The sequence below is a fragment of the Musca autumnalis genome, unplaced genomic scaffold (genome assembly GCF_047663935.1).
Source record: "Musca autumnalis isolate F117 unplaced genomic scaffold, ASM4766393v1 scaffold_3, whole genome shotgun sequence".
Taxonomy (NCBI): Eukaryota; Metazoa; Arthropoda; class Insecta; order Diptera; family Muscidae; genus Musca; species Musca autumnalis.
Window position 1 is genome coordinate 5,178,777 of NW_027411866.1, and position 20,157 is coordinate 5,198,933.

The following is a 20,157-nucleotide window of genomic DNA, read 5'->3' on the forward strand; positions in this document are numbered from 1 at the left end:
AATTAAGATTACAGATGTAGTGAAGGATTGAAGGATTGAAGTAGTTTTGGAAATTCCTACTTATGGGTACGAAAAGTAGTGAACGGTACTAAATTTGGTACAAATTGGATTTGGGTGAACGGATAGAGCTGGAATCCTGAAAATTGGAATTTAATTACTTTTGGAGTGTAGGATTGCGTTAGTCTTGGAAATTCGTACTTATGGGTACGGAAAGTACTAAATGGTACTAAATTTGGTACAATTTAAACTTAGTTGAACGGATAGAGTTGGAATCCTGAAATTTCAAATTAAGGTTACTGATGGAGTGTAGGATTGAGGTACTTTTGGAAATTCATACTTATGGGTACGGAAAGTACTAAATGTATTAAATTTGGTACAATTTATTTGTGGGTGAACGGATAGAGTTGGAATCCTTAAATTTCGAATTAAGGTTACTGTTGGAGTGTAGGATTGAGGAAGTTTGGAAATTCGTACTTATGGGTACGAAAAGTACTAAATTTGGTACAATTTGGATTGGGAGGAACGAATAGGGCTGGGATCTTGAAATTTGGAATTAAGATTACTGTTGGACTGTATGATTGACTTAGTCTTGGAAATTCGTACTTATGGGTACGGAAAGTACTAAATGGTACTAAATTTGATACAATTTAAATTTAGGTGGACTGATAGAGCTGTTATCCTAAAATTTGGAATTGAGACTACTTATGGAGTGTAGGATTGAGGTAGTTTCGGAAATTCGTTCTTATGGGTACGGAAAGTACTAAATAGTACTAAGTTTGGTACATTTTGGATTTGGGTGAACCGATAGAGCTGGAATCCTGAAATTTATAATTAAGATCACTTATGGAGTGTAGGATTGAGGTATTTTTGGAAATTCGTACTTATGGGTACGGAAAGTACTAAACGGAACTTAATTTGGTACAATTTATATTTGGGTAAACGGATACAGTTGGAGTGTATGATTGAGGAAGTTTTGGAAATTCGTACTTATGGGTACGATAAGTTCTAAATTTGGTACAATTTGGATTTTAGGGAACGAATAGTGCTGGAATTCTAAAATTTGGAATTAAGATTACTGTAGGACTGTAGAATTTACTTAGTCTCGGAAATTCGTACTTATGGCTACGGAAAGTTCTAAATGGTACTAAATTTGGTACAATTTATATTTGGGTAAACGGATACAGCTGGAATCCTGAAATTTGGAATTAAGATTACTTATGGAGTGTAGGATTGAGGTAGTTTCGGAAATTCGTACTTATGGGTACGGAAAGTACTAAATGGTACTAAGTTTGGTACATTTTGGATTTGGGTGAACGAATAGAGCTGGAATCCTGAAATTTCGAGTTAAGGTTACTGTTGGAGTGTGGGATTGAGGAAGTTTTGGAAATTCGTACTTATGGGTACGAAAAGTAATAAATGGTACTAAATTTGGTAAAATTCAGATTTGGATGGACGGATAGAGGTGGAATCATGAAATTCGGAATTACTGTTGGGGATAGTTATTGAAATTCGTACTTTCATACGAAAAGTATTAATGGTATTATGAATAGAGGTGGAATTCGGAAATTCGGTATTATAGCCGCTGTTGGTGTGTAGGGTACAATAAGTGTACGAAAATTACCATATGGCACAGAATTTGATCCAAATTGTTATTGTGTAAAGGGGTAGAGCTGAAATTGTGAAGTTCGGTATTAGTATAGCAGTTGACGTTTAGAGTAGAGATAGAGAGGAAATTTTGGAAATTCGTACTAATGTATACGAAAAATACTAAATCGCGGTTAAGATATAGTTTTGGATAAAAGGAAGTAATTTTTATATATACTATAAGTACTAAATTTTGTGCCAGTTTGGTGTTGCATGATGGGATATAGGTGGAATTTCGAATTGTTGTATGACGGATTGTGTTGGTGTTTAGATACGGATTTTTTGAAATGAATACAAATTCTAAAATTAGGCTGAGGGCTGGATGATTTATTGAGAAATACGAAATGTACTAAATGCTATTAAATTTGACGTTGGGTGTAGCAGTGAAGATGGAATTATATCATTAGTGCGTCAAAAGTACAAAATTGCAATAAATTTGGTATTGGGCTAAGGAATAGAAGTGAAATTCTGATATATTATTGATTTGTCAGATTCATTTTTAAAGTATTATATAATACTAAATATTGAAGTATTATATAATACTAAATATTGAAGCACTGGTATTGGGTGAATCAATAATGAAATTTGTTATGAGGATAACTATTGAGATTGGATCAGAATGTTTATTTAAATCCGCCTTTAAACGTATGAAAGGTTTCTACATGTAATACCATTGACATTGGGTAAACAAGTAGAGCTAAAACTGTAACATTTGATCTAAGATCCTGGATTTTAAAAATTTTACTGAATAATGAACTATTGCTTCTAGGTTAACACGAATTCGGTTTCTAAATAATGTACTGAAATCAAAAAATCAAACGTACCTTTTCAACAAAATTGTTTTTATCTTTGTTGTCTTTTCTAAACGTTATAGTAAGTTCCTTTGAAAAGGTAGATCTATGCGGCTAATGTTTTACAAGAAGGTTTTTATATCCTGAGAAAAAAGGCCTAAAATAAAATGTCTCAAAAATTAACTGTTATATAGGGTAACATTTTCTGAATAATGGTTTTCTACATTTTGATATCACAAATTCCAAAATTTGGTTGGAAAATGTGAATGAAATTTTCAAAATGGCCATACCGTTCTAATAAAACATGGACTGGAATTTAAAATGTAGGCCGCTGTTGAAGTGTAGGGGTCTTTTTTTTTGAAATTCAAACAAAACGTATACGAGCAGTACTTGAAAGAAATTAAATATCAATTCAAATAGGTATTTGTGCATCAAAATTTTCTGTTTTCTCCATATTAAATATTGTTTATTTATATATTATTCCTTTTCCGCTTACGAAGTAGCGGGCATTTTGCTAGTTGTTAAATAAAGATGCAACAAACATGTTATTGGGCTAAATTAAAAAAGGATGAATATTTTTAGAAGAATATTTGGTAAGTATAGATACTTTTTGGGACAATAAATTTTTTAATTATCTCATTAAACTTTTATGCAACATAAATCCCAGTATCAAGGATTCACGCATAAGTTTCAATATCAAGGAATTTAAAGATTAACATTAAATTGTCCTTTATAATATATGTATGTATGTTTATCCACGTCATGTAATTAAATAAAGCGTGGTTAGCGCATATTCGAAATATACAGATTAACTGTTATAATTGTGTTGTTCAAACTGGTATTCTGATTACAACTTACTAGTGATTTGGGCTATCATTTCTAACCACCGAATTGACTGGTTACTGGTAATGCACTGAGGAGACAATTGCCTTTCACGTGACTATCGAATTGGGTGGTTACTGGTAATGCTGTGAGGGGACAATTGCCTTTCAAATGACTATCGAATTGGGTGGTTACTGGTAATGCAGTGAGGGGACAATAGACCCCTTCCTATGACATCCCCATGTTAAATTCACCAGTCTATAGCATTGCGAGTAGATTGGGTGGTAACTAGGGGTGTTTACCAGTAGCCAGCAAAATTGCTAGTTATTCCCTAGTTACCCGAACAACTGGGTTGTTACGGAATTAGATTTAACTAATGTCCGTGTAGACGTTGTTTTATTCCCCGATACGATTTGTACCAAATAAAACAGGGTTCGTTTTAGATTACGTTTCTACAATGCTTTATTTACTTTATTACACTTATTCAGAACCGACTTTATTACAAAGCACACAGCAAGTCTCTAGTTAGCACGCAGCTCTTATTTAACCGATCTGTTCAGTTGAACGCTTAAAACACAACTCAACTCGTCATTGCCATTTCCCCTGTATTTATATCCCAAAGTCTCCCTGTTCGAGAAATATCTAGAGCATATGGCAACACCTCGAATCTGTACAACGAACACACAGACGCACATTCGCACTAATGGGTACTTTACACGATATGTTTTTTACATATGAGTTGTCACTTTTTATATACAAAATGTATACGCAAAGTGACAACACATATGTAAAATTACATATCGTGTAAAACACCCATAAGCGAACAACCAGACTCACATACATGGAGGATGATCAATACAGTGGACAAAGTAATGATGTAACTACAACAACAAATAGATGCAAGAAATAAAGAAGTGACAAACTAAACAATAATTACATGACTATGGCAAAACAAAATAAAAGCACATTAATGAAAGGTAAAGAACTAGAATTATGAAGATAATTCTACATGGTAGTTGTTGTTGCTTAACTAAAGTAACCGCGTAATAAAACTTTACGTTACAATTCAAATTTTTAAATTAACGGAAATTAAACTAAATTAACTTAAACCTATCAGTTACATTCGTAACAATATTGTTTTGAAGTTTTAGGCATACTCGAATGAAAAAAATTAAATTGACATAAAGCTTTGGCTAACCTTTCTTATTAAACCATGCTGAATATTGCTTTCTTCGAAAGTATCCGTCTCATCTTTTGGACCCCGATACTATTTATTTTCACCACAACTCTATCGACAAGAAAATCGTCTGTTTTAAGTGGGGTACACACGATCAGTTTTGACTGTCAGTTTTGCTCAAATAATCGGTTTCTTGCCCGTGTGGCCGTTAATTTTTGTGGTTGCTAGACAGGTTAAAATTTATCGATATTTCCGAAAAATCGTCAAAATGTTGGACAGTTATCGATAATTCCGAATAATCGACAGTCAAAACTGATCGTGTGTACCCCGCTTAAAGTGCAGTACACATTGTCAGTTTTTAATGTCGATTTTTCGCAATTATCGATAACTGTCCAACCGTCCAGCATTTTGTCGATTTTTCGGAAATATCGATAAATTGTAACCTGTCCAGTAGATCTGGCAAAAAATCGATGGCACGATCGATAATATCGATAATTTTTTAAAAATACAATATCGATAGATTGTTTTGTCTATCGATATTATCGGATTAAAAACCCCTAACCTAAAATTCATTGGAATTAATAGAAATTTCGCGGGTTTTCGGTTTTGTGGATGTGAGAAAGTGTGTCGGTAGCACACGTACAAATTTTTCGGAAAAGTAAAATTTATTTTTATTAAATAAAAGCAATTGTTTTTTTCACCTTTTTGATTTCTGTGAACTATTTTGGCAAAATGTCAAAAAAAGGGTAGACATTTCCGCCATTTTCATTTCCAAATTAATGGTGGTGACAAATTAACGATAATATCGATAGCAATCGATTTTTTAAACTATTATATCGAAAATATCTAATGTTGGGAATATCGATGGTTTGCCAGCTCTACTGTCCAGCAACCACAAAAATTAATGGCCACACTGGCAAACAACCGATTATTTGAGCAAAACTGACAGTCAAAACTGATGGTGTGTACCCCACTTAAGAGGTATAAACGATCAGTAGTGCGATTCTCTAACACATTTTTTGAGTTACCGACAAAAATCAGTAAAATTAAACGTTTTGCTTTTGGCATTGACGCCCAAAAATGTCTTGCTCTATTTCTCTTTGTGATACACACAACGACGCTCAGTTTTAGACTTCAAAGTTAAAAATGTTAAATTTGACGTTTTGCCGCCGACGTTGTTTTTGACATTTCTTTGTTTACATGTCAAACAAATACATTGACGTATTTTGAAGCCTTTTTTTAGTTTATTTGTTTCTTACTTTAAAACGATGGTAGAACAAACCAGGTAAAGTAAGTCCTTGGTCACACAAGATGGTTTCATTGAAACAATTTCATGAAATCCAGGGTTCCTAGGTCGATGTCCATACTAGAGTAAAATCATGAAGTTGCTGTAGTGGGGAACTCGATTTAAGAATCCCTAAAAGTTTCAATGAAACCACTCTTGTGTGACCTTCGACTAAGTTCTACAACAAATACAACTCAACAACAACCACATAGGAATTTGTTTTTGTTTGTAACGTTAGCGTCAAATATAAATGTAAACAAAGTAAGGAAATGTCTATAAATTATTGGAATTTAAAAAAAAAACTAATATTTTTCCACATTTGAGGAGCTGTTTCAATCTCTTGTTTTTGATATCAAAAAACACATGTTTATTAGGGCTTTATTTTTTAACTTATCAAAATACCACACCATATTAACAAATGTTCTATCGCCTCTATAAGCGGTGTTTTAGTGTGCGGCACGTCGTTCGGACTTGGAGGAGGTTACATGTCATTTATATGAAGAAGTCTTTATGGGAAATAGTTTTTTTCTGATGGATATATTTTTTTCTTCAAAAAATATATATCCCTAATATACATCGAACGTAGAAATAAATATAAAGGCGAAACGCAGAGCTATGCGTGTTGCGTGTACGTTCAAAAATACAAAAACAAAATACATGTATTTCAATTTGAAATATTTTTATATTTTATTTTTATACTAGCAGACCCCGGTCCATGTTTCTGGCCCGTCGTAATGACAACTTTCTATCGACTTTATGCTTGACAATTCAAAAAACAGTATTTTCTACCTCACTACTTCGGTCCACTGTCAAACCGAGGAGGATTTTAAATTTATCAACAGATTTGGTCTATAACCTTTCTTTTCTCTTACGGACTTTGTCGGATTTTTTTCGCCAATTTATGCTTTTTAGGATTTATTATCGCCATGTCCCTGTCTTTATCCTAAAGCGATCTAATTATAAAAGTTAAAATAAAATATAATTTAAAAAAAAAATTATTTTTGAATATAACCTGGCCGCGTGTATCCGGAGGATCGCCAACCTTTTATGCTGTCATCTCTTTAGTTGGAGAGGACAAGGAGTCCAAAAAAAAAAAAAAAAAAAAAAAAAATTAAGTTTCAGTGTTTTATTCATGGTAGAACAAATACAAGGTAAAGTTAATACTACATCAAATACAACTCGAACAACAACCACAAAGGAATTTGTTTTTGTTTGTAACGTTACTGTCAGATGTATTTGTAAACAAAACAAGGAAATGTCTATAAATTATTGGAATTTAAAAAACTAATAATTTTTCACATTTGGTTGAATATTTTGGAAAACATGAATGAAAATTCGTTACATTTTCAATTTGTATGTTTCCACGTCATTCCGCTAAATGCATAAATTCTCGCAGAAAGTAGAATTCTTGCAGACAAGTTTGGGGTCGCTGGAAATTCATAGAAAAAGGGGAAGCTGTTTCAATGTTTTGTTTTAGAAATCAAATAAGCACATGTTTATTAGGGCTTTATTTTTTTAAATTTTAACAAAATACCTCACATATTAACAAACGTTGTATCGCCTCTACAAGCGGGGATTTACTGCGCGGCTTATCGTTCGAACTTGGAGGAGGTTACATATCATTGATATGAAGAAGTCTTTCTGGGAAATGATTTTTTCCGAATGATATATTTTTTTTCTCAAAAAATATATGTCCCTAATGTACATCGAAATAAAAATAAATGTATAAAATGTCATATGAAATTTGACACTAACGTTACAACCCAGTTTAGTCAGCTGTGTATTGCTGCTACCTTTTCTTATTCTACCATGTGTTTTATTTAGGAATGCACTTAAAACTAGAAAATAATTTGTCGCTTAGCCTCAATAAAAATAAATAAAACCCTTGCCGTTTAATTTTGCCACCATTTATAATTTAAATGCAGGTTCTGGAATAGAGCATATAATAATAAAAACAGTTATAAAATATTTTGTTGTTGTTGTAACAGTGTTTGTTATTATGTTTTTATGTTCGTTCTTCTGTTCAATCTGGCTCTGGGTCTATCTCCAGTTCCAGGAAAGTGACTGCTTCGATGGGATGTAACCAGAGATCCACTGGAGTTAGATGAGTAGGTTTGGCTGGGCAGTTGAAAAGGTGTTTTGCGTAGTGCGGGCCCATACCACATACTGGGCAGATGTCTTGCACGGCGCGGTCGATTTCCGCCCAATAAGAATTTAGGCGACTACAATATCCCGAGCGTAGTTGAGCCAAAACTACTCTGGTTTGTCGTGGCAGCTGACGCTCCTCAGCTGCAATGATGGGGGATGTATTTCGAGGACATTATTCACACTATAATTGCTTAAGGCCTTGGCAACTGCATCCGTGTGAATACTATTTAAACCTGCTTGTTGATCTAGGGGTTCTCTCCTGTATCGTTGGACCTCGCCCTCTTGAGCATGGATATCTTTCCTGATCTGCCTGAATGTGTCGGGCCTACCCACCCATGGTGATTGGGATGGCTCACACGGTAACATCCAAACAGGTACTGCAACACGAAAGCATCTCATTGTGTTACTTTACTGGAAGAGTCTTTGCCTCCTTGAGGAGTCACCCTGTTGCTGTTCTTAGGGCGGCATTCTGGCAAGTTTGAATATTTTTCCAATTCGTATCACATAATCTCGGGGACCAGACTGGCGCCGCATAGCTTACAACAGACCGACCTATCGCGTTATATGTGGTCAACAAGGTTTCTTTATCTGCACCCCAGGTGCTGCCGGCTAGGGACTTGAGGACCTTGTTCCTACTTTTAAGTTTGCCGCAGATAGCTGTGGCGTGCGCGCACGACGTGAAAGTAGTGTCGAATGTGACCCCCAAAATTTTGGGGCAGTTTGTGCTCGGAATTCTGCTAGCGTCGACCACGACATTCAATTCTCTTCCAAACTGCGCTGTCCATGTGGTGAACAGAGTGGCTGTTGATTTTGTGGCGGAAATCTGCATATTCATCGAATGGAAAAAGGTGGTAAGATCGGTTAAATAGTTGTTCAGTCTCTCACGGATGTCATCAGGATAGGTACCCGACGCCAGGATCGTGCAATCATCCGCATACGTTACGATCTCGATGCCGTCTGGAGGGGGAGGAATACAGAAGAGGTAGAGGTTAAACACTTCCGGAGATATCACCCCGCCTTGGGGAAATCCTTGTTTCACTCTACGGGGTTTGGACTTCTTGTTCCTGAATTCCACGTACGACTGGCGTCCACACATATAATTGACTATCCAACGTTTCAAGCTTGGCCGGAGGGTTGCCTGCTCAATGTCCTCAAACAGCGTGGAGTGCCTGACTGTATCAAAGGCTTTTGATAAATCAAGCGCCACCATCATTATTCTATCGCACGGCCGTCTCTGGTTGAGACCTTGACAAATATGTGTGGTAATGGCGTGCAGAGCAGTTGTCGTGCTGTGCTGCTTACGGAATCCATGCTGATGATCGGCAACTTGATATCTATTTCTGATACTGGGGAGGACTAAGGCCTCAAGGGCCTTTGCTACGGGCGACAAAAGCGAAATCGGCCTGTACGAATCACTTTTGTTGGCATCCTTGCCGGGCTTCAGTAGCGGGACCACCCTGCCCATTTTCCAGACTTCGGGAACAATAAGGGTGGCTAGCGACAAGTTGAGAACTTCCATTAGGGCCCAACGCTTTGGATGATTTAGCGTTCCTTGGCAACAGCATCCATTGTAAACTGTGGTGGTTCCTCCTCGGCAGGAAGAGATCTGATGCGACGTAATACTCTTCTCTTCGCCCTGTCACTCTCGGGTGCTCGACAAACTGTCGATTGAAATAACTTGCACACCTCTTCGGGTCAGTCAACGTAATTTCGCCAAACGTGACTGAGGTCCTATCTTGCTCACAATTCACCTATACCGGCTCCAATGTTGCAACGAAGCTCATCACGCTCATTTGCTAATCCCGTCGCCTCTGCTGGGAAGTTTGGTCTTACTTCGGGTATTCGACCAGCAGGGATATAGCGAGCGGCTGCAGCAGTGATGATGTCTCGGAACGTCCTTTCCGCTACCCAAAAATCAGAAGGATTGGTCAGTTCTCTGAAGCGGTGATTGGTGAACTCTCTGAAACCCGGCCAATAAGCTTTCTTATGATTGACGAATCTGCGGCGTTCAGAGGTAATGAAATCGGGTGGTCTGCTAATAGAGACAATTATGGGGAGATATTCTGATCCAAGGGAAATGACTGGTTGCCAGGTAACGTCATTAGTCAGACCAGGTGACACGATGGTTATGCCTGGCGAGCTGTCACACTCTCCTCTAATTCTGGTAGGGGCGTCCTCATTGACCGTGCAAAACGTAGAGCTGTCAATCTGCTCAGCCAACGCTGTACCTCTCTGGTCGTTTCCGAGGGCCGAATGCCACATCTCATGATGCGCATTAAAGTCCCCCAGGACCAGATGATTATGACCTTCCAAAAGCGGGCTAATGTTAGGCACGTAATCTGAGATACAGCTATTTCTCGACGGGATGTATACTTTCAGCAACTCTATATCGGAAGTTCCACACCTGACTGCTACCCCCATACATTCAATGTACGGGTCATTAGAGACAGGCTCAAGCGAGATAGGTCTGTATTGGTCTTGCACCGCAGCGACTTTGATATTCCTCCGACTCTTGAAATCTACTATTTCCTCGATCTTAGCTCGGAGTCCATTGCAATTAAATTGCAAAAAGGATGCATTTCCGGGATTGGGACAACAACGACTGGTGTTAAAAGCTGCGTGTGCGGTTGTTGTGGAGGGGACTACGGGGGAGTTTCGTAGTCAGACGACAAGGGAGTTTCGTAATCCGATGACGACTCACTGGGGACTGTATTCACACAGCATGCAGCATAGTCGTAGTCACTCACGTGGACAAGCAACCCCTTTTATGCACCCACTCCTGACATCTATTGCATCTCACCGAAGGCTGGATGTGGGTGAAGATGCGGATGTGACAAACCGAGCACAAATATATTGATCCTGCGTTTTCCTCGTCCCGGCTCGGACCAAAAGGATTCGGAGCAGGCATTCCGGGATATGCTGCTCCCAACACAGAAAAACGAAACAAATACAAACATACATATGTACACTGAGGTGGCAGCCGCTGACCGGAACAATGATGTTGTGTAGTTCCGGGTCAATCCGGTACAAAGAACCCGCTGCCGTGGAAATAAAAATATTTTGTTGCATGCCACGATCGCAAATTTACTACTAAAATATATTATGAAAACAAGTCCATAAATTGTCAACAAAAAATTAACCGTTATTCCGCTCTGACTGATGCAAAACAAATTATTTTAAATGGCGTTATGTTTGGTTTACATTCGGCGTCTTTTCGTGATTTCGAAGGCGTTTCGTGATTTCGCGCGGAATCATGCAAAATTTATCATGATTTCGCATACAAAAATGAAATCATCTCATTTCGTGATTTCAGCGAAATCAACATCGAAATCACAGTACACATGATATACAACCTTGCTTTTGCCTAAAAAAGTACCAAAAGTTGCAACACTTTTCACGTATCACAATAAACAAGGTAGATGTGTGAATTGCTGAAACAACAAATTTTAGTATCAAAATTTGTAAACAACGTGAAAAAATATTAAATAACTTTGTTACAATGCTATTTTTCATTGTGTTCCCGTACTTTTTTAGTGGTAATTTTAGAAAATAGATCTAATCGTAAAAAATTTCTCCCCCATACAAATTTCCTACAAAATACGGAAACGGAAAAATGACAGAAATTGCAATAACTCCACCAGAAATGTCAAAATCAACGTATCAGCTATAATATTAGATACCAATGAACATATGAACATGCTTGCTGCTAGTTTCTAATAGGCCAAAATTGTATGGCAGAAAACAGGAGAAGAGGGTGTTATTCGGCGCTATTTTTGTTTAAAGAGAAGTGCAAGTCTTGCTAGATTTCGGAGTACGGGAACGCATTTTTAGCACTAAACGGGAAAACTACTGCATGTACTAATATTTTGTAGGTTCTGAGCACAACTTTTATCTATCAAAATTTATTATTATGATGTCTCAACTATAAAATCATTATTTATTTCTTTTATTTTTTTGTACTATACACAATTGATATGATACATAGATAATTTTACGATAATTTTTTAAATAAAGTTGTAAAGTTCTGTATTGTCGAATATTTTTGATGTTTAATTCAATTTACAACAACTTGTTTTGAAAATTCATGTTCAATCAGCTGCGCATATGCATCTACCTTGATCATTGTGATATGTTTGAAATCAACAAAAAATAAGTGTAAACACCGGGGTGTATTTCAGGATTTCGTGAAATCCAATGGATTTTGGAGCGCAAGTGTAAACTTGGCATTAGATTCTGTGGACACATTAGATCAATACTGCACTACTAATTTTTAAATTGGCGTATGTGATTTTTTCCTTTTTGGCGTGCTGAATCGTTATTTTTTTCCACTGTGCGACGGCGTTATCAAAGGTTTTATGTGTGTTACCAACACCCAACGTAAGTCGACGACAACGACCGACACGAAACTTCAGAACAAACGTTGGATGTGTTAAGGGCTTTATTTTCATACTACGATTAAATACATAGGGAACAACTCTAGTTTAGTAAAAACTCTCCGATTTTTTTGAAATTTTTACCAGAGGTAGATATTGTTGCGCTGATCACGGAAATGTATAATTTTCTTGGGGGACGGACCCGGTTACCCGGTTATTGGACCCGATACTTATGATATTCTTCTTATGATACCTACCTACTCTTATGATACCTACTCTACTCATATGACCACTTGTTGGATAGGTATTTCCATAAGCTTTCCAATGATACCCATTTCGTAGCAGTCGGTTCAGTAGAGCCGGGTCCAACCCGGGTTTTGTACCCGGACTTTCGGGTCCAATAACCGGGTAACCGGGTCCGTCCCCCAAGAAAATTATACATTTCCGTGATCAGCGCAACAATATCTACCTCTGCTAAAAATTTCAAAAAAATCGGAGAGTTTTTACTAAACTAGAGTTAAGCCCTTCAGACACAATACAATTCATATGGGAGCTTTTTACAACTTTTACTACTTTTGCCGGTTTTACCATTTTCAGCAGTAAAGGAACAGACCAAATATGGATTGCTATCGATATTATCGTTAAGTTGTCAGATGAAAATGGCGGAAATGTCAATGATTTTCTTGAAATTTTGCACAAGTAGTTCACTGAAATGTAAAGGAGAATAAACAATTGCTTTTATTTTATAAATTATATAGAAAAATACATTTTACTTGCCCGAAAAATGTCTAGGTGTGAATGCGGGCTTAGTTTCTCACACACACATAACCGAAAAGCAGTGAAATTTCTATTTATTTGAATGAATTTCAGGTTAGGGGTTTTTCTCTTGTGCCAGACACTGAAAATAACACATGAAAATATTTTAGCTTTTAGGAGAGAGCGGAGGTGAAGGAGCTCCCTTCTTACCCATAAGCTCAAAACATTTTCATGAAAATTTTCATAGTCTGGCACAAGACTTTGTTCCGTTAATATCGATATGCAAAACTATTTATCGATATTGAATTTTTAAATAATAATCGATATTATCGTTCGTGCCATCGATTTTTTGCCAGCTTTATGGTACAATCCATGGTGTAATAATAGGTGTGTCGTTTTACGTGATAATTTGTAATAATTATTACGAAATGTTACTAAATGCTGTCTTTTTACACAAAAGTTCAGTAAAAGAGAGCAAAGTGAGAGAACAATTTTGACAGTTGCTTGCTGAGAAATTGCTAAAAGTTACTGAAAGAATTTTTCCCAGCAACATTTAGCAAGTTCGATCAGCTGTTTTTTAATCATTTACTAATGGCCAGCTGCTCAATGTTTAGCTTATTTTTGTGGAAAAATACTATAAACATCACGATTCAGCTATATTTATTGATTATTTTATTAATATATTAATAATCTTTTATTTATTTTGCTTAAAATTGAAGAACTTTTTTGCTTTGGAGTTAGTTTTTCTTTGATGCATTGGCGCCAATGTTTTTGTTTTGGTTATCAACTGTTATCTTGCTAAAGTTTACTAAATGCTGTCTTTTTACTTTTTTCTCTATTTTCGTATCAAAGATTAAAATCTCTCTTACTCTCTGAAAAGAAGTTACTGAATAATTATTACTGAAAAAGTAAAAAGACACAACTAATATATGCTCTGTTCCAGAACCTGCAAGAAGCTACTGTGCTACTGTTTTTTTACTACGATAACATTTTTCCTTTATGTTATCGGAGAAAATAGTAACAGTTAGTACCCAGCAAAATGTTTGCATCCAAAGATGCAGTTAAATCATATGTACAAGTGATCTGGAAGTGCATCAAATTATGCATTTTCACTCATGATTTTTACAAGAGCGTGACTACTGAAAGTTGCACTCCTTTAGCACTGCATTTTAACTAATCCTTCGGCACTGCATTTTAACTATCCCTTTAGGGTAGAATAGGATGCAGTCAAATTTGCGTGTTTTTATCCAGTGCTTTGCATTGAATTTAAAGGCACTCTTCGGAGTGTTTTTTATGCAGTTCAAAGATGCAATAAAAATGCAAGCCATTGCAAACTATCCCAAAATGAGTAAAAAGAATTTATTGTTTGTGTAAAACAAGAATAATAAGAACTTTATTACATTAACACAGATTATGAAATTTCTTTATTAAATTCAATCGCAACTGAGTTTGTTTCGTCCGCTCTCCATTTAATCCAAGCTGAGATGTTTTTGCTTCATCTGCTAAAGGGGTTCTTGTATTGTCTTCCCATCACCAGTTGAGATTTCGACAAGTACTCCAACAGCACTTCATTAGGGAATTTTCTTCTCGTGAGTTACAGTTAGTTACCCAGTGGGTTTGGGTTTCAAATGTCAATTCCATAGCACAAACGTCAAATAAATCCTCATGAAGTGGGTTAGCCCGGCAAAAAACTCTAGTGTAACCGTACTATTAAGTATAGAGTGTAAGTCGAAAACACAATAAACGTTTGAGTAAAGTTTTGCGTCATTTCTGATTAAAGAAAATTTTGAGCTTCGTTGAGGGCATGTTATGTTATTTGTTTGGAAGCAAAAGGAAATGAAATAATATTTCAAAAACTAAAGTTTGGGTGTCTTTCATGAGCACACATTTTCGTTTCGAAATACATAAACTGGGGGTTAGTGAATGAAAAACATTTAATTTAATGCCGTACAAATTTATTTTTTATACATATTTATATCTAATATTTTCAATGTATAATAAATACAGTCAGTGATTAATTTGTTAATTGAATATAAGTATTTTTTCTTTGTTATTTTATTTTTAATATTAACAACAAAAACATTTAATTTATGTTCCAAGGACACTTTCTAAAAATATCAATTTTATTGAATACGTTTACGTTTTTCTTTTAAATTTGCAATACTAATATGTTGCTAAAACAGCAATATTTTTTATGATGGAGGACATGATGAAAAATTGGGATTTTTAAATAATGAGATTATTTTATCTTCTTTATAAATGCCAATTTGGAGACCAATTCGTTTGTATGTATAAACAATCCAAATAACTTAATAAAACACACAAATAATACAATAAAAAACCATAACTATTTGAATACAATGACTTTCATCAATTGATTCGTTGTGTTGTGAGCAATGAATGCCTTTTATGTTTGAGGTCTTGTCACAAATGACAATAAATCAGCCTGATCCGGCTTATCACGTGTAGCATGATAGGCCTCACGTTCCTTATCAGGAAATTTGGTGGGTAGATTGGGCGAATGTAAATTCACCTTGGCCTCAAAACGCATACCAGCCACTTCAACTTCATAATGACCCGAAAGGACATAGTCGTTTGTAACTGGCAGTTCATTGCCCTGTTCGTCGACATTACGTACAAAACCCAAACAAACTTGCTTCTTAAAGGTATAACCATATCCGGTCGTTGTGGTCATGCCACAATATTTGCCATCCCTATAAATGGGTTCATTGCCCCAACACCAGGTATCAACTTCATGATCGTGGTCATTGAGCAGCAATTGAACATACATGCGTTTAACGCCTTCTGCACGCTGCTTTTCCAGAGCAGCTCGGCCAATGAAATCAATAGGTTTCTATGGAACAACAAGGACAAGATACAAATCAATCAAATCGCTTCACTTAAAAATCTTGTACTTACATTAAACTTTACACGCCAACTTCGGCCACATTCCAATGGTGTTGTGTTGGTATCTAAATCCTGGCCCCAGAATGCATAGAATTTTTCAATACGCAATGCCCTGGTCGCGTAGTAACCAGCATGTTGGATATTATATTTCTGGCCAGCTTGGAATATGCGCTCATAAACATGTAAAGCATATTCATTTGGTATATACAGGACATAACCCAATTCACCAGTGTGGGTAATGTTGAGAGCCCGTATACCATTAGCCAAACCAACATCCAGCTCTTTGTAAGTGAAAAATGGAAAATTACTGGGTGTCAAATCGGTGTCGGTAAGCTCTGAGAGTAGTACTCTCGTGTATGGGCCCAATATACAAATGGCTGTATACATGGAAGTTACATCAGCCACATTGACACCAGAACGTAAGTGACTGGGCATTTTCTTACGTATCCAACTCATTGAACGTGTTTGTTGGATGGTTGGTGCAATCATCATATAGCTATAAATAGAAAGGACATACAAACTATAGATTTTCCATAACAACTCAAAACTTACTGTTTTTCGGAGAGACGTGCTAAAGAACAATCATTTTCATAACCACCATTTTCATTTTGCATTCCAGTGTGGATAATTGAACCCACGGGCACATCAACATCATTGGAACATAAGTACTGCAATAAATCGACAACTTCATTACCTTTCGACCACAAATCATATTTGGTAAAGGAGCTGTAGTCCGCCAAACCGATACGCTCACGACAGGCATTATATTCAGATGCTACCAAATCAAACCAGTGGGGTTTGCCGAATGTATTGGTTTCGGCAATACGGAAGCGAGGTATGCCAAATTCATCTACATAGAATAGAAATATAAACGACTATATCCTCAATTAACTCAACAACTATCAGCTTTTTTGATATTACCTTTTTTATCATGCTGATCGAAATAATTGGGTCTCTCATATCCCATTGACTGGCCGAATACAGCTCCAGCTTCTTTAAACGATGGATATATGGGTGACATACGTAAATTACGACCAGTCTTGAACTCATCAAAAGGATAATTAATTTGATAGTGTTTGCCTGGGACTTCCTTAACACGGTCTGTGAGAAATTTACGGTTATTGTGTAATCCAAGGAAGCGATTTATGTCCAGTATGTGTATGTCAAGTTGTGTCGATCCCTTGACCATTATATCTGCCAATGCCCTACCAATACCACCTGCCGCCGACACACCTATTGTTTTCATGCCAGATGAAACATAATAATTTTGTATTTCCGGAGCTTCTCCCATTATCCATTTGCAATCGGGCGAGAAGGCTTGTAAAGCATTTGTTAGACGATCCAGACGAGCTGACCTTAAGGCAGGCACCCTCTTGAGCAATTCATCTAGGAGATCATGGAAATGATCCCAATCTGGCGGCAATACACGTTCTTTTTGTGACAAAGGTATGAAGCCATCTTCAAAAGCTACTTTGGCCTCACGTTCGAATCCACCTGTAAATATAAGGATACTTTATAATTGCCTTTAGAATGCAAATAAAAATCAACAGAACCTACCAGCCAATATACACCCATCTTTCTCCCGGAAGTATATGCCTCCATCAAAGTCTCTGACAAAAGGAGTCATTGGACTTAAACCTTCCATAGGTTTTGTGTGTAGATAATGATGTTCCACGGCTTTTAAAGGTACCTTGACAGGAGGTTTCGACAATGTACCTACCTCTCGAGCCCAAAATCCCGTGCAATTTACAAAGTATTCACATTTAACATCTCCCGATGTGGTTTCCACCTGTGCTACTTTTCCTTTTTCCGATCGAATCTTCTTTACGGCACAATGTTCTACAACGCGCACATCCATGCGTTTCGCCTCTTCAATTAGCGTTTGGCACACTAAATGTGGATCACAGACACCATCGTCTGGAATCCATAGACCACCCAACAAGTCATTAACCTCAATGAGTGGACACTTCTCCTTGCATTGTTCAGGGCTCAGAATTTCGCAGGGTATATTCCACGAAACTCCACAAGATTTCATGCGATTGAATGAAATCATACGATCAAAAGTACGTCCCAAATTCAAGCTGCCCACTTGTTTCCATCCAGTTGGCAAACCTTTATTGGTAAAATCCTTGATTAGCTGCACACTATATTCAGCCAATTTCAATTCAGTATAGCTGGGCTCGAAACGTCCCGCCAAGCCACTAGCACACCAATGACTATCTCCAGCGACCGTATCTTGCTCTAAGACCAATGTTTGTTTACCCCAACCAAGAAGAGCTAAATGGTATGCGACGGACGCACCAACTATTCCACCACCGCAAACTACAACCTTCGCCTCTGGCGGAAGGTCGCACACGGCTTTCTGCTCAGGATTTTGTGGTATAAATTTACGTTTCCGGAAGACATTGGTTGGTTCATTTCCCGCTGTTGGAGCTTGCGACGACGATCCACTATGAAAGTTTCTACTTGCAAGAATGCTTCTTACGTGAAGACTGATATTTAGATTTGTTAGACTGGCGCTTAATTTTCCTCCATATTTATACATTTTGTTTCGATGATATAATTATATATGTATAATCATAATTTATACATATGGTCGGATGAAGAAATTGAAAATATTCTAATTAAATTCACTTCTTATTCGCAACACCGAAATAACACAATGACGTACAGAACAATTGTAGGAAGAGAATCGCTAATAAAGATTCAGGACAAAGCAAAATTAATTTTTGTTTAGAATGGGAGGCAAAATAAAATAGAAACTGTATCATTTACATCAAACCTTTTTTGACAAAACTGGTTGTTAAAGTTGTCATTTCCTTTGGAATATCTATCAAACAAATTACGTATCTGCAACGTTAAACGTATTTTACACTTGCTCTTAAAACAGGTGTTTTGGGTGTTTACGTAATTTATTTGACAGATATAGTTTGGAATTGACAACTTAAATGATGCATGTTTTATAAAGCATGTTAAATATAAAACGCGTTTAAATTATGGGCATTTTCGCAATATTCCTTAATTGTGTCGCCCTGTGATCGGGACCTACAGAGATATGTAGATCAGTACAAGGCACATTTATAGAAGGTAGGATTGACAATCAGCTGTATTTTTACTTTTTTGTAAATTTAGTTTTCAAAATGTAATAGGGTCTACCCATGAAATTTGAAACTTCGAAATTTGCTACCATAAAATACTTCTTTTCATACTAAACATGTAATAAAAATGTCCTACAACAGTTCTGTATGCTTTATATTTACATTTTGATTCAAGATTGTTCTATTTAAGAGGATTTTCAAAATGTATTTATGTTTTTCCTGAGAACATTTTAAGAACAATCCTATTATTCAATATTTTCTTTGACATTAAATTTTAAATAACAACAATGTTGTTTTTGTAAATTTGTTAGTTGTTGTAATTCATACATATACCTTATATCAATTTGCCTTGGATCAGTAGATTGTTGCATTAGTTCTGTTCCTTTACGTGCACGAATCTTCAAGTTTTACCACTTATTACTGGAAAAGCGTTCCTTTACTTCAGAGACCATAAAATTCAAATGGGAGCAGTTTACATGTTTTACTACTTTTGCCGTTTTTACCATTTTCAGAAGTAAAAGAACAGGCCAATTGTTTAAGCGGTGATAGATGCAGTTCTTCGTAGGGTTCACACCATATGTACAAGATTTAGGGATCGCAAATTTGACATCTGGCTAGTCTAAACACGCCTTTAATTTGCAATAAATTGTATTTCATATTTTGTTGGCTTTTGTTTTCAAAATATAAAACCCACACATACATACAAAACATATATGTTCTGTCAAAGTTGAAGTTGCAAGAACTTGCAAACACTTTTTACTTGCGAAGTTATCGAACAGACCTATTATCAGAAGTGACACAAAACTTTATCAAAAGTTCGAAAAGTAATCAGTATAAGGAGTAGTTTGCACTATATGTAAATGTCATATGACATGAACTTTTCCATCGTTATATATTCGCTAATATTTGCAATTTTGGAGATTTTCCTTACGCAATTTACTCTGTGCGTCCACACCAGCAATAATCTAATAAAACTACGTCTTCACATTGCCTCCGTGGGTAGATATGGAATGATTTTATTTTGTGTCATTTGACATTTACATATAGTGTAAACTACCCCTAAGCTGTGTTCCTTTACTTACCTCAGGTTACCATTTTTACCATTTGTTACCATTTTTAACCTGCAAAGCGTTCCTTAACTCACAAAAGTGGTAAA

At 36.4% G+C, this 20,157-nt stretch overlaps 1 protein-coding gene across 1 annotated transcript; it reads right to left on the minus strand.

The window, feature by feature from the left end:
• Positions 1–14,934: 14,934 nt before the first annotated feature.
• LOC141398707 (pyruvate dehydrogenase phosphatase regulatory subunit, mitochondrial) lies at positions 14,935–19,782 on the minus strand. Its single transcript, XM_073976276.1, has 5 exons — positions 17,461–19,782; positions 16,825–17,397; positions 16,456–16,753; positions 15,916–16,399; positions 14,935–15,850 (listed from the first exon to the last, which is right to left on the minus strand). The coding sequence occupies exons 1-5, from the start codon at positions 18,446–18,448 to the stop codon at positions 15,404–15,406; spliced, it is 2,790 nt and encodes a 929-aa protein (XP_073832377.1). The 5' UTR covers positions 18,449–19,782; the 3' UTR covers positions 14,935–15,403.
• Positions 19,783–20,157: the final 375 nt, after the last annotated feature.

Bases quoted from the DNA above. Each gene is read 5' to 3' on its own strand.
- LOC141398707 (XM_073976276.1), bottom strand. From the start codon at position 18,448: ATGTATAAATATGGAGGAAAATTAAGCGCCAGTCTAACAAATCTAAAT. The intron at 16,754-16,824 runs GTAATATCAAAA...TATTCTATGTAG, and splicing joins CGATCAGCATGATAAAAAAG to ATGAATTTGGCATACCTCGC. The intron at 16,400-16,455 runs GTAAGTTTTGAG...TTCTATTTATAG, and splicing joins GCACGTCTCTCCGAAAAACA to CTATATGATGATTGCACCAA.